At 41.5% G+C, this 15,177-nt stretch overlaps 1 protein-coding gene across 1 annotated transcript in view; it reads left to right on the top strand.

The window, feature by feature from the left end:
- The window catches only part of LOC6498871 (kelch-like protein 10), a 110,559-nt gene extending 95,866 nt beyond the window's left edge, over window positions 1-14,693 (top strand). Inside the window, 4 exon segments of the mRNA XM_014904644.3 lie at window positions 13,206-13,328; window positions 13,403-13,523; window positions 13,526-14,415; window positions 14,418-14,693. Of these exon segments, the coding sequence (XP_014760130.2) occupies window positions 13,206-13,328; window positions 13,403-13,523; window positions 13,526-14,415; window positions 14,418-14,672 (1,389 nt within the window). The 3' untranslated portion in view covers window positions 14,673-14,693.
- The last annotated feature ends 484 nt before the right edge of the window (window positions 14,694-15,177 follow it).

Below are 15,177 nucleotides of genomic sequence, written 5' to 3'. Positions count from 1 at the left end.
CACGTTCCTCAAGACGGTCGCTGGGTGGGTAGGTCATTCCGACGAAGTCGTGATTGGTTACTCAACCTTGTTAGACCTCTCGCCAGGTGGTTAGGGTGCGACAATAGCTTGCTAAAGTACTTTTCCTTCTGTTCTGCGATCACATCTTTGATTGGAAGAATGTTTAAGTCGCGATGTATGTTTTCGTTGCGAACGTACCAAGGTGCCCCGGTGATTGTTCTCAAGATCTTCGACTGAGCTCGCTGGACTATGTCAATATTGCTATTGCTGGCATTCCCCCATAACTGGGAGCCGTACATCCATATAGGTTTAAGTACCGAGTTATACAGCAGGACTTTATATTCAAGGCAAAGGGGAGACCGAGCGTTGATAAGCCAATGAAGGCTGCTGGCTTTTAGCTTTAGGTGGGTTCTTTTAGCTTCTATGTGCCGACGCCATGTGAGTCTTCTATCGAGGTGTACTCCTAGATATGTTACCTCGTTTGCTTGCGGGAGTAGGGTGTTGTTTAGCGTAAGGGGCGGGCAGTTTTGCCTATTCAAGGTGAACGTAACGTGCTTGCATTTTTGTTCGTTTACTTTAATTCGCCAGTCTGATAGCCATTTTTCAACATCCACCAGATGAAGAGCTAGCTGCGCAGTTGCTTGCATCGGGCATTTTGAGCGGCTAAGAATAGCTGTATCATCAGCTATTCTTGTTGTGCTGATGTTGTTAATCGTGTGCTTGTCGGGATGTCTGCTGTGTAGAGAACATATAATGTTGGTCCGAGTACGCTTCCTTGAGGAACTCCAGCTCCAACAGTGAATTCGTCAGATATATCAGTGTTGCACCTCACAGCAAATTTTCTGTCGTAGAGGTAAGACTCTAAAAGCTTGTGGGTATTACAAGGGAGCATTGTCTTGATTTTGTACATTAGACCTTCTAGCCAGACTCTATCAAATGCTTGAGAGACATCTAGAAATATTGCGGTACAGTACTCGCGTTTTTCGAATGCATTCCGAATTTCTGCTGTTATCCGGTTGACCTGCTCAATTGATGTGACGGGAAACCCAAACTGATGTGACGGGATTCCTTCCTGGATCCTTAGGTATGTGTTTATTCGAGTCAGAATGCATTTCTCAAAGAGTTTAGATAAGCATGAAAGTAGGCTTATAGGTCTATACGACGTGGGAATTGTGTGGTCTTTTCCCGGCTTTGCTATCATTATTATAATTGACTTTTTCCATCTCGCTGGAAAGTGGCCAAGTTTTGCGATGGCATTGAAGAGCTGGGTGATAGTGCAGACGGCGCAATATGGAAGCTCAATGATCATTTTGGGAGTTATGAGGTCGCAGCCTGGTGATTTTTTCGGATTTAGTTGGTTCTTGATGATATTGGCGATTTCGTTTGGGCGAAACTCGATTGGTTCATATTGAAGCTGAGGCTCATATGGTAAAGTCGGCAAAGTAAAGGCACTAGTCGATCTGTCAGACGGGAACACAGTTGGCCACTCATCTTAAGATTCAAGGAAAAATGGAGAACAAGTAGAATCGCACCAGAAAAAATCGTTTACAGCATACCCCTTCCGACAAGGTACTTCCGACAAGAGTCGCCAGCAACGCGTCTTTCGATAACTCCAGCTTCATAATTTAGTAACAAACAGAATGACAAGCAGCCGACGGAAAGTATTGGCCGGCAATAATTTATTGAATTTATTTATCTTTTCTTTATCTTTGTCTCTATTCGCGTCGCCCGCTCTCGTGCATTCGATCGGCCACCTGCATCTGCCGTCATGCGCTAGCGTTTGCCTGGCTTTCTCTCGGGATCTCTCGGTCGCTCCGCAGCATCAAGCGTTGAGCCGCTCTCCCGCGTCATTATTCTAAATTGGTCGTCAACCCTACTCAGTCACATATGTAAATATAACATTTGAATATAACATAACATTAAAAACGCCAAAACAATTAAATAAATTGTATCAATATCTATAAATCGAACTGTTCTTGTTTTTATTAAAGGCAATATTTAAAACACAAAATTAAAGCTACCGAAAACGCTCTAAACAATTCATGTTAATGTTAATTCATCTAATAATTGAAAATAAGGTAAGTTTTAAACTATGGTAAGTAGAAAAAATTTAACCAGAAGCCCTAAGTCTACCTATGCATGTTTTTACTTCACAAAGAGCTCAGCCGACTTCAATTCGCATACTGTCGTCATACATGGCTTACGAATGACAGGAACCACCAGACTCAATATTGGAAAAGTTCTCTTATGATAGCGAAAATTGCGACATCGGGACTCCTAATAAGATGCGACTCCATCTGCTCAGATCTAGAAAACGCGGGACAAACGGTCACCCCACAATCCTAGGCTATTTCAAGAAAAAAAGGCCCGTGCACCATTACAAGCGAGGAAACCCTAGCTTTGTTTATAGAATCCCACTTCCTTGAATTATATCCAGAAACAGAAGATATCCTAGCACGATTTGACTTCAAAGTACTGACAGCCTAGCAGCTATTAAATCGATCGGCTCAATCTCCAGAAACTGTCTCAAGCAAATAATAACGCCGCTCCAATTTGAAACGGAGGGTACTGGTATACCCATACTCAAAGAACTCAAAGAAGCTCTCAATAGAAAGAATCAGCACCGCTGAGACTCCGTCCAAAATTGCACATTGGCCCACAAACTTTGGCCAATTATCTCAAAGAAAAGAACATCCCAGTTATTAAGGATGGATGGGACCCGCATAAGCACGGCTTCCAAAGGCATTACGGGGCACTGGCTAGTGGAAGCATATGCTAGGCGAATGAATTCCCCCCAAAACGTCTACTGCCGCAGTTACAGAGACCATGATTCCGAAGAAAACGGTAGAACATCCTCCTTAGTCAACGCCCGGCTCTACAGTCTCTAAGATTAACACAAATAGGAAATATATTCTCAACAGACATCTCGGACGTGTTAATTTAAGCTTAGCTAATTCAATTTACAAACTCGTAAAAATAAAACTCGCAAAGACCAAAATTCTAAGACAAAGTCAATCACAGTCGGCGCATCAAAGTCTGTCACAGTTTGAAAATTTCTTTAAAAATATTTTTCAATTAATGTAATAGTCTCTGTTAATAAAATTAGTTTATCTCAACAATTTTAAAAACAAAAAGGTGGCTGTTTAAAAAATACTGAGCAACTGAGTTTTTATTTCGCTCCCGCTCCGCCCTATGCTAACTTAGTCTTTGCCCTATGCTACATGTCTCTATGACTGATAATAATGTAGATAAGTTTTTAAGAATTTAATGAATACCCAAAAAAAAATAAATTTAGATTCACTCGTGACATAAGCCTTTTCCACTAATGTGGCACCATATTTTTGTTACTGTGCTTTTTAGTAGGTATTATTTACACGTATATTTTGTAGTTCTATTTATTTAAGTAAAAAATAACAAATGGAATTTGTTTTAAATAAATATTTTTTTAATCTAAATAATTTTATTTAGAGCTCTCTTTTAGACACGTTCAGTGCAGTGATTTGCTCACCAATACACTCTCACTTTTGTTTTGATATTATTTTTCAGCTCTGTATAAGCGATTCCAGTACGAAAAGTACTTGCACAAACAGGTTCTGGCTTGACAAGGAAGTGGGGGCCACTGACCCACTGAGAAACATATAGAGATTTTAAAATTTTGTTATCTTAGTCTGCTTTAATTACTGGTGGTGGTTTTAATGCTCTTGCCTTCTCCGTATTCTTTGCAGTTGCTGTAATCATTGATACGCGATATTGACCGTTGCTGCAGTTGTTGCTGTTGGTTTTGCTTAGGATGCAGAAATTGTGCCACTGCTTGTTGTTGATGTTGTCAGCGACAACGATGGATGAACTTCATGACATGGGAGTAGGAATAAGAAGAGCGGGAAGGCATACCGTACCATTTGGCTATCAAACCATTAATAAAGCCGAGGCTCTTGCGAGGCATAATCTCTAAAAACAGTCGATGGAAAAAAAAATTGTTCTTGATTTTCCGTTTTTTCTAATTTTTAATGGTTTGGAGGAGTGATGGCGGAAAAATCATAGTGTTAATTGGACCTACATATGTACATACATGGTCTATGGAGATATGCACTCAATTGCACTCCAAAAAGTTTAATAATTAGCCTGGAATCATGAATTGATTGATATTTTTGAGCAAAAATAAAATAAAAATAATGATTATTTTTGATTATTATTTTTTAGCTCAGAAAATATAATTATTTTGTGATTTTTAAAATAAAACTCATTATGGTTACGGTCCCTGAAAAAAATTCTTTCTGCAAATAAGTGAGCGGAGAGGCACAATATTTTTCGTATGTTTTGTTTTATTATATTGCAAACAACCCTTTCCTCCACTGAAAAACTTGTGAATTTCTTGTGATTCTAAATATTTTACGCGTAAAACTTTGACTCCATGGTTCAATGCTTAAGATTTCTGCCTGTTACTTTTCGGGCCGTTAGTGTTTTTTTTTGGTTTACTTATATTTTTATATCCTTGCAGAGGGTATTATAATTTTGGTCAAAAGTGTGCAACGCAGTGAAGGAGACATCTCCGACCCTGTAAAGTATATATATTCTTGATCAGGATCACCTCCTGAGTCGATATGAGCATGTCCGTCTGTCTATCCGTCTGTTTGTTTCTATGCAAAATATTCTCTCAGATTTAAAACTATCGAGTTGAAACTTTGCACGCATCCTTCTTTTCCTTGCAGGTAGTATATAAGTCGGAACGGCCGGGATCGGTCGACTATATCCTATAGCTGCCATGTAACTAATTGATCGGAAATGCCATAACTATGATGTTTTTTAAGTTAGAGAGTTGGGACTTTCACACATGATACAAAATTTCATAGGGATCGGCCGACTATATCCTATAGCCGCCATAAACCTGAACGATCGGAAATGGCACAACCTTAACTGCAAGGGTATATGAAATTCGGCTCCGCCCGAAGTTAGCTTTCCTATCTTGTTTTTTAATATCGTAGTCTCAATATAAAATTTTATATTTATTCTATTTATTTTTAATGGGGTTTTGATATTAATTGAGATTTTTTTATACATATAAATTTGTATGGGTATATTATTATTGAAAGCTTAGAGGCTCCATGTTGGTCCAAAAGCACCAAGATTCAAATCCAATCGAGAGCAAGTAATTCATACGATGTCGTTTGTGATATTGTATTTGTAATGTTACTTATCATGTTAACTTAGGTTACAATTTGTGGAAATAAATTAATACGTAAAAATATTGGTAGTTTCAAATATCGTCAACGATTTTTTGTTTTTAAAAATTCCTTGTTAGGGACTTTTTTGCAATAATTACCAAAGAATTCTTTGAAAAATTGTTTTCAAAGACTACCCAATACCTTCCCTATGATTTTTTTTCAAGAATCTTGGGGAAACTCCTTACCCAGTTAGGGAGAAAAATTCCCCAGGTCACCGTTCCATAGGACATCACATTAAAAATTGATTAATGAATTTCATATACAACAACTAGGGAATTCTTCATGCGTAGTGAGCAGGTAATAGAGAGTTCCCCAAATAACTTTTCAACACTGGTACTGCAGGGTGCTTATTGCAGAGCAAAACCCAATATCGACCTATGTGAACAAATTAGTTTTTTTGATAATTTTGAAATTTCGACAATGTTTTTTTATTTTGAATTGCTGAACTGATAGAAATAATGTAATAAACAAGAAAAGAAAGATAACTTCTTTACTAGGTTGCACACTTTTGAATACAAATATCCTATAAATACAAATAGTCTAAAAAGAATATAAAAACAAAAAAGGAAAAAAATATAGCCAATAATAATAAAAAAAATAATAGCAAAAATAATAGCAAATAAAAATAATAATAATAATAATAAAATAAAAGGAAAGAATAAATATTACAAATGAAATTAATGGCTACGGTTTTTGGTATAGTGGTTGAAAGCTAATTTGTTTTAATAACCAAATTGTTTTTGTAGGAAAGGAAAATTAAAATGATATAATATGATATATGATATATGATATATGATATAATAAAATGATATCGTGCAATTAGCCGATTTCTTTAACGAAGCATCTATTGTTGGCTGTTCGAAAGTGTCTCGCATGCCAAATGTGCTGACCCACATTTGTTTTGGATGCCATAACCCCGTGATGTTGGTCGACGGTCACCTCTTGTGGAGGCAACCGCCACACTTAGACCGTATTCGGTCCCTTCTGTTACCGTGCATCGGATCTAAAATTTCCCTTATTCGCAGACTAAGGGCTTATGGTCTAGCACCCCACCCTGAGGCTTTGGTGAATCTTTCTATCCTGTTGGAACTATTTCTGACATCATTGAGATGTTATTGAGGAACTTGTCACCAGGTGCTGAAGTCTGAGCGACTGCAAGGCTGGGAAATGGCATATAATATGCTCGACAGTTTCTTCCTCTTTTTTGTCCCTGCAGCTGCGGTAGTAGTCCATGTGGGGTGAATTCATTCGCCTAACATTTCTGCTTGTCCATTCGGCTAGGGACTGCAATTTTGCGTTCATGAGATCGCAGAGCGTCTGTGGGTATTTGCCTGTGAACAGGATTTCGAGGCCGATGACGCTTCCTTGGGGTACGCCCGCCTTAATTTCGAACTCTTCTGTTGTGAAGTTTTTTTTTGTTTTACAGTGAACACTCGATTAAGCAGGTATGTTTTGAGCAGCTTATGACAGTTTTGTGGAAGTAATAGTTTTATTTTATACATAAGTCCTTGCAGCCAGACTCGGTCAAATGCCTGGGATATGTCCAAAAATATAGCAGAACAGTATTCTCGCTGCAACATACAACAACAACATGAACAAAAGTAAGCTCTCACCCCGTGATCAAAACTGCAGCGATATGGATATGAATTGAAGAGCAGCAAGGGCCTTCAAGTGGTCATAAAGGGTATTGAACCGTCGGTACCAATAAAAGAAATCATCGAAGCCCTTTCAAGCGCAGGTTTTAAAGTTAAGGGAGCCATTAATATCATCAACAGACAAAAAGTCCCCCAGCCTATGTTCAAAGTTGAGCTGCAACCTGAAACGAAACAACTCCTAACAAGAAAGGAAAGCTAACTTCGGGCGGAGCCGAAGTTGATATACCCTTGCAGTTCAGTCGCAGTCCGCTAGGTGGCGCCAAGCATCTTATATTATTAGATATATAGAAGATCGTATATAGTCGGCCGATCCTTATGAAATTTGGGCAAATCAGATTATTTTGTCCAAAATAGAATCTGTACCAAGTCCCATCTTTCTAACTTAAAAAACACCAAAGTTATGCTAATTCCGATCGTTGTATGACAGCTATAGGATATAGTCGGCCGATCCTTATGAAATTTTGTACATAAGATATGTTGGTCAAATATAACATGTGTGGAAAGTCCCAACTTTCTATCTTAAAAAACAAAGAAGTTATGGCATTTCCGATCAATCAGTTATATGGCAGCTATAGGATATAGTCGACCGATCCGGCCGTCCGACTTATGTACTACCTGCAAAAGAAGGATGTGTGCAAAGTTTCAACTCGATAGCTCTAAAACTGAGAGACTAGTTTGCGTAGAAACCGACAGACAGACGGACCGACGGACAGACGGACTGCTCATATCGACTCAGGAGGTGATCCTGATCAAGAATATATATACTTTATAGGGTCGGAGATGTCTCCTTCACTGCGTTGCACACTTTTGACCAAAATTATAATACCCTCTGCAAGGGTATAAAAATATGATTCATCCCATATGCAAACTACATTATCTTCTGCATAGAAGAATCACGGTAGAGGAACCTCATAAGCGCAACCAACCTCTACAGTGTTCAAACTGCCAAGAATATGGACACTCAAAGTCGTACTGCACCTTGCGTGCAGTCTGTGTGGCTTGTGGCGGCCTCCATAACACTGCCTTCTGTACCATAAATAAAACCGACCATAACTCTAAGAAATATGGCAACTGCGGTGGAAATCATAATGCCAATTACAGGGGATACCCAGTTATAAAGAGCTAAAAAATCATCCAGATGGGAAGGCTCATGGAAGAACTGGAATCCTCATAAAGCAGCACATAAAACACCATTCCCTCCAACGAGTTGCTACAAATTCCTTGAAGTCATCTTCAATACGAATTCAGACCGTGGGAGGTCATCTAAACCTAGCTGCAATATACTGCCCCACCACGTTTCTGCATATCTGATATGGAGTTTATGCAATTCTTAGATACACTAGGCGATCGCTTTATAGCAGGCGGCGACTACAATGCCAAACAACCACACTGGGGCTCTCGCCTAAGAAACCCAAAGGGTAGACAATAATACAACGCTTTGATACAGCCAGGAAATAAACTAAACTTTCTATCACCGGGGAAAGCCTACATACTGGCCAGCGGACCCAGGGAAGAAGCCAGACCTAATTGACTTTGCGATCACTAGAAAAATTCCACGAAGCATCATTCGAGCCGAACCTTTGGACTCGGTCAAATGCCTGGGATGTGACAGTTTTGTGGGAGCAAAAGTTTTATTTTATACATAAGTCCTTGCAGCCAGACTCGGTCAAATGCCTGGGATATGTCCAGAAATATAGCAGATATGTCTAGGTGATGGATATGTCTAGAAATATGATACGGTTCACCTGCTCTATGGTGCTATGCTTTTCTCTGAAGCCAAATTGATGTTCAGGGATTATATTATTCGAAGTCATATGAGGCGTGATACGGAGCAGTAGAAGTTTCTCAAAAAGCTTTGATAACAAGTTAGAAATTATTCCATATGAGTAAATATTATAGTTATCTTATGGAGCATGTGATGAGAGTTTTCGTGATAGGTCTTGTGATAGCCGGCCAGCAATGCAATTCCGGTTTTTTTTGGGTAAGATGATTTGATCTTCTGCTAGGCTTAATTGATCTACTCCGCCTGATGTTAATGGGTTAAAATGAATCTATCGATTAGGTCTCTGCACCCATGATCCGCGGGTGCCTGGGACGTTCGGCTTTTCACATATATACCACAGAAAGTATCACGAAAGTTACCGAAGTTCCAGGTTACCGAACTCAACTATTCGACTACATGTCGACCCCCTGGTTTAAGAAGACTTACTGGAAGCAAGCCATCCAAAACTCTTATTACGGTGAAATCTCCCGGCCCAAGTGCCACGATGCTACTTAGCGACTGCGGCCAGAGAAAACCCACCTATGCGGAAAAGAAAACCGCCGACCAAATACTCCATAGCCAGGAGTGGGCTGAGACCACCAAAAGTTCTAGGGAGTGGCTGAAAACGATAGATTGGGCGAGAAGCGAACTTTAAACATTCATATAGCACGACGTCGAAGACAACAGTTCCAAGAACTGAGCGCTTACAGCCAAAAAGATCATTCGCGGAAATCGCGAAAAGCTGCATCCTAATCGAAGTGTTCGACCGAGGCAACCCCAAAAGCAGAATCCCCAGAGAGAAGTGAATATGGGCGGAAGATCCCCAGAGAAAAGTGGAGATGGAAGGAAGCCGCCCTGGCAATTAAATGCCTCGAGATTCTGGCCAGGGAACCAGGCCTTACACCTGTCTGTAAAGTCGTGGGTTGTAACCAGGGCAGCTTCAAGGTTGTGGGTTGTCATAATTAGCGATCGGAAGTAGTAGGATCAGAAATAACTTGGGACGGTCTACGAAGGTGACAAATTCGTTGTGACGTCTCCTGCAGTTCCCGAATGAGGGTATGGATTCGCGCATCCATCAAGGAGCCGGGCCTGTTCCTCACCGTACTCCAACGTTGCAATCCGCTCTAGAAGTAAGCTTTCCGTTCTAGAAGAAGTAAGCTTTACGCTTTAGAAGGAGTAAGCTTTTTGGAGTAGCGACAAAAAAAATACAAGTGGTTTGTCGGGTGAAGCAGCCGCCGGAAAGTATTGGCCGGCAATAATTTATTGAATTTATTTATCTTTTCTTTCTTTCTTTTCTTTTCTATCTATGTCTCTATTCGCGTCGCCCGCTCTCGTGCATTCGATCGGCCACCCGGATCTGTCGTCATGCGCTGGCGTTTGTCTCGCTTTCTCGCGGGATCTCTCGGTCGCTCCGCAGCATCAAACGTTGAGCCGCTCTCCCGCGTTGAGCCGCTCTCCCGCGTTGAGCCGCTCTAGTTCTAAAGGCAATATTTAGAACTAAACTAATAGCTCCCGAAAACAATTTATTTTACAAATTATTTTCCGTTGAAAATTTGAGCTGCCCGGCTTAAAATATATAAACATGAACAAATAAACAAATTAAAAAACATTATGCGGTTTGTGATTTGTGCGCGAAATATTAGCATCTTTTGACATACACACATACGCTGTTTGCAGAGTGCTACAATCACTCATACATATATTATCCCGTTATATAGAAGTTGCACAGTGGGTCGTGAGCTGACAATAAATAAACGAACTTAAATAAAATTTTTTCAGAAAGTGAACTTTGCCAAAGTGCAGTTGTCTTTTTTGAGGACCTTCAAGGATTGCTGTCCTCCTTGAAAGAAGTGGAGAAAGTGGAATAAATGTGCGGCTTAGCGAATTAGAAGGCATCGTCGCGGATTTCAAGAGCGCACAAAAGAAGCTGTCCGAGCTGGATGTTTCAGAACTGAGGAACGATCTGCGCGTCAACTTCAACAATGCGGCGAGGGAGGCACGATTCATCCCGGACCAGGAGATTATGCGGCGCCCCAATTTGATGCCGGCGAGTTCAACGCTGATCAACGGTACTGTTGCCACTTCCCACTTTTAGTGGAGGTTATGCGGAGTGGCTTGAATTTCGGACACTTTTCTCATTATTCCCACTATTCTCGATCATGGTGGACGCAAACCCATACATAAGTCGGGTCGAGAAGCTTCAACGGTTACGGTCCTGCCTTCGTGAATCTGTCTTGGAGACTGTTCGCTCGTTAGAGCTCACGGACAAAAATTATGACGTCGCATTGGAGTTGCTAAACAAAAGGTTTAGTAATCGCAGGCTTATTATACACTTGCAGAGGGTATTATAATTTTGGACAAAAGTGTGCAACGCAGTGAAGGAGACATCTCCGACCCTATAAAGTATATATATTCTTGATCAGGATCACCTCCTGAGTCAATATGAGCATGTCCGTCTGTCTGTCTGTCGGTTTCTACGCAAACTAGTCTCTCAGTTTTGGAGCTATCGAGTTGAAACTTTGCACACATCCTTTTTTTCCTTGCAGGTAGTATATAAGACGGAACGGCCGGGATTGGTCGACTATATCCTATAGCTGCCATATAACTGATTGATCGGAAATGCCATAACTTTGGTGTTTTTTAAGTTAGAAAGATGGGACTTGGTACAGATTACTCTTTGGTCAAAATAATTCAATATACTAAATTTCATAAGAATCGGCCGACTATATACGATCCGCTATATATCTAATAATTTAAGATGCGTGGCGCCACCTAGCGGACTGCGACTCAACTGCAAGGGTATATCAACTTCGGCTCCGCCCGAAGCTAGCTTTCCTTTCTTGATTTTCAAGCTCATGTTAATGAGAATGCATCTGAGGGCTGTAGAATCCGCATCGGCGACGAGGCTTCGCGACCTTTCGGATAAATTTAATTCGCATATGCGAGCCCTGTCGCATGGGCACAACGAAACAGATTTCTAGCTGCATCATAATCCAAGTGCTGTTGCAGAACAGCCTTCCACACGCAGTCTAATTGGAAGGAAATGAAAGCTGACTCGGATTCCTTGGATTACATTCCAACGTGGGAGTCCATCGCCAGTTTTCTTGAACAAAGATGCCGGACATGGAGCATGGATTTGCCGACGACATCACATGCACCAAACTTTTCGGTAGGACGACGTAGACCCTTTCATCCAGGTAACTCTGCATTTGTGATCACAAACTCTTCGGCATGCATGATCTGTGATGGCCATTCTCACGTGGTAAACTCCTGCCCAAGGTTTTTAAGCTTGTCGCCTGAGGATCGTTTAGGCTATGTTAGGCTATTGGATTTATGCCGTAAGTGCCTTGGATCTGGGCACCTATCTCGGCATTGCAATGCGTCGAGCTTCCGTGCGTGTGGATGCCGACATCATAGTATGCTGCATTTTGGTGACAATTCGCCAGCTCAAAGCCAACACCCCCTCTCCCGAGGATTCCACATCTAGCGACGCTGTTTCTGGTTCTGCATCCGCCGCCGTCAATTCTCTCGTCGCTAAGGATCGTTTTGGTGATGTCGTGTTGCTAGCCACTTCCAAAATTCTGGTTAGGAACCGATCCGAAGTTCTACTGCCCTGCCGAGCGCTGCTCGATTTGGGCTCCCAGGTGCATCTAGTCACTTCAAGGCTGGCGGACCAGCTGCAGCTGCGGAAGATAAGGACTCCGGCGACTGTATCCGCTATAGGAGGCGCAGGGTTCTCTACAGATGGGTTTTCTGTGCAAGTACAATGTAGAGCTAGCGGATCCTCATTTTAAACAGCCTCACCCAGTTGATTTGCCAATTGGAGATTATTTTACGAGCTGCTTTGTGTGGGGCAAATTCATCTGTCTCCTGGTTTGCCCTCCATCCAAAAACTCGGCTTGGTTGGATTGTTTGTGAATGCGAAGGCCCTGACGATGGTAAAGTCCTCAAGGCAGCTGAGCAGTCAGAGTTGCTCGTCCAGCCTCAGACGGAGCGGGTGAAGGTTGAGTCTCATCGCAGTTTTGTTTCCAGCCCAAAGAAGAAGCGCCTCCGCAAGGTGCCCAGCGAGAAGGAGAAATATTACAGGCCGAGATCACATAGTCTCTGTACAAAAAACTGACTTTCGCTCTTAGAGGACTTAATTGGGATGTAAATCTTTACCCTCATTCTTATCATAGCAGACTCTTACTAATAAACTTACCTCCTTAACAAAACGTAGGACGTCCTTTTTTTCCAAATAACCATATTAATTGTGATCTACAAACACGCTTTAACTTTTATAGTAGATGTTAGGAGAACCATGAATGATACTTTTTTCTATATATATATTAAGTATTCTCTGCTTTAACGCAATTACTTAAAAACTAAACGAAAAAGTTTGTTTCTGACAATTTATTCAAAGGGCTCATAAATGAAAAATTTTGGGCTCGGAATATCAGAAAAAAAAATTCGATGGTAAATTAAATCATCCATAATTCTATAATCTATATATTATTAAATTTAATTTAAAAAGGTTTTTGCTTTTTTTTTATAAATAAATAACAATTTGTAATTCACTTTCTACAGTGCTTCATGGAGGAAGTCAAGGAACACCCGTACGTTATCCAGTGTGAAGCCGCTAAGCCTCTTATAGTAGACACCTTCAAATTCATGTATGATCTGGACTTTCTGAACCCACAGGCTGATGAGGTAATGGTAATAGCTTCTCCTTTCTTCAGCAGCAACAATTATATGTGCCTTTCAATCTACCCTTTCAATCCAAGCTTACCACGCCACCACTGGCAATGCCCCGGCTACCACACGAAGTAATTTTTGCGATAGGCGGTTGGAGCGGCGGTACATCAAAAGGATGTATTGAAACTTATGATACACGAGCTGACCGCTGGTAAACATAAATGCAGAAGACCCTGCCGGACCACGTGCCTACCACGGAACTGCCGTTTTGGGGTTTAAAATATATTCGATTGGAGGTTATGATGGAGTGGAATATTTTAACACATGCCGTGTCTTTGACGCAGTTAAGAAGAAGTGGAGCGAAATCGCGCCGATGCACTGCCGCCGTTGTTACGTCAGCGTGACGGAGCTTAATGGCATGATATATGCAATTGGAGGGTATGATGGCCACAATCGTCTTAATACTGTGGAGCGTTACAACCCAAATACCAATCAGTGGTCTATAATACCGCCGATGAACATGCAACGCTCCGATGCAAGCGCATGCACATTGAATGGTCGTATCTATGCAACTGGTGGATTCAATGGACAAGAGTGCCTAGACAGCGCTGAGTACTACGATCCGATAACAAATGTTTGGACACGCATAGCAAACATGAACCATCGTCGTTCTGGTGTCAGTTGCGTCTCATTTCGTAGTCAATTATATGTCATTGGAGGTTTTAATGGTACAGCACGTCTTTCCACTGGTGAGCGTTTTGATCCAGAATCACAGACATGGCATTTTATTAGAGAAATGAATCACTCGCGCAGCAATTTCGGCCTGGAGATCATTGATGATATGATTTTTGCTATAGGAGGTTTTAACGGCGTCTCAACTATTTCGCATACTGAATGTTACGTAGCCGAGACAGATGAGTGGATGGAAGCTACCGATATGAATATCGTTCGCTCTGCCCTGTCCGCAAACAACGTTGCAGGTCTTCCAAACAAACGGGACTATATACATAAAGAACGCGATCGCCTTATGGAGGAGAGGCGACAGAGACTTATGGCCACGGCCATGGCTCGAGAAGACGTCGGACATGGCAACCCGTCACAAACTCACTTATAGAGACAAACGACGCGGCCATGGATGACTACGAAAGTCCCAATGATGATGAAGAGACAGAGGAGCATCAGCAACCGGTGCATCACCAGCAAGTAATGCCGCTCCCGTTAGGTCTACCTGTACCTGCTGTGGCTGTTGCCGCGGCTGCCCACGATACTCCCGGACCTACTCCTGGGCCCGCCGCCCTAGGCGTAGTCCAAGGCAAGGACAAACACAAGCGGCTGCTGCCGCGCATCTTAATCGTTTAATGGAGGAGCGAGCGCCGGAGAATAACCGGCGCTTTCGTGTGCAGCTGCGTAATCAGCGCTATGGCTCGCATCATGAGATTCGTCGTCGCGCTTAGCCACTTTCGCCGTAGACGTCATGCAAATGTATAAGCTATAGCCTTTATATACACCTGCTACTTCTTTCCATAGAATCTTCCAGGCGATAAGACAAGAAACCCGTATAAGAAATTCAGCACCACACATTAGAGGAAGCGTTAGCGTGGGCTAAGGTATTTCTGGCGGAGATGTCCTGCAATGTAGCCCACGTCCATTGGAACCGTTTTTGGACACCTTGAAGCAGACATGATTTGCAATTTTGAGTATAATACTTTTTGAAAGACATTTTTGGGCCTAGAAAAAAATTAATGGTATTCCAAATTTCACAAAATAATTCAAATTTAAGGTATTCTCTGATACAATGAATAAATCTCCACAAAAAAAAAATCCTGACTATAAAATTCTTGTTTAAAATTGCGTTTGATTTACA

This window comes from Drosophila ananassae, chromosome 3R, assembly GCF_017639315.1.
Source record: "Drosophila ananassae strain 14024-0371.13 chromosome 3R, ASM1763931v2, whole genome shotgun sequence".
Lineage (NCBI taxonomy): Eukaryota > Metazoa > Arthropoda > Insecta > Diptera > Drosophilidae > Drosophila > Drosophila ananassae.
The sequence above is the reverse complement of the archived record's forward strand: the minus strand, read 5'-3'. Positions and strand labels throughout refer to the sequence as shown.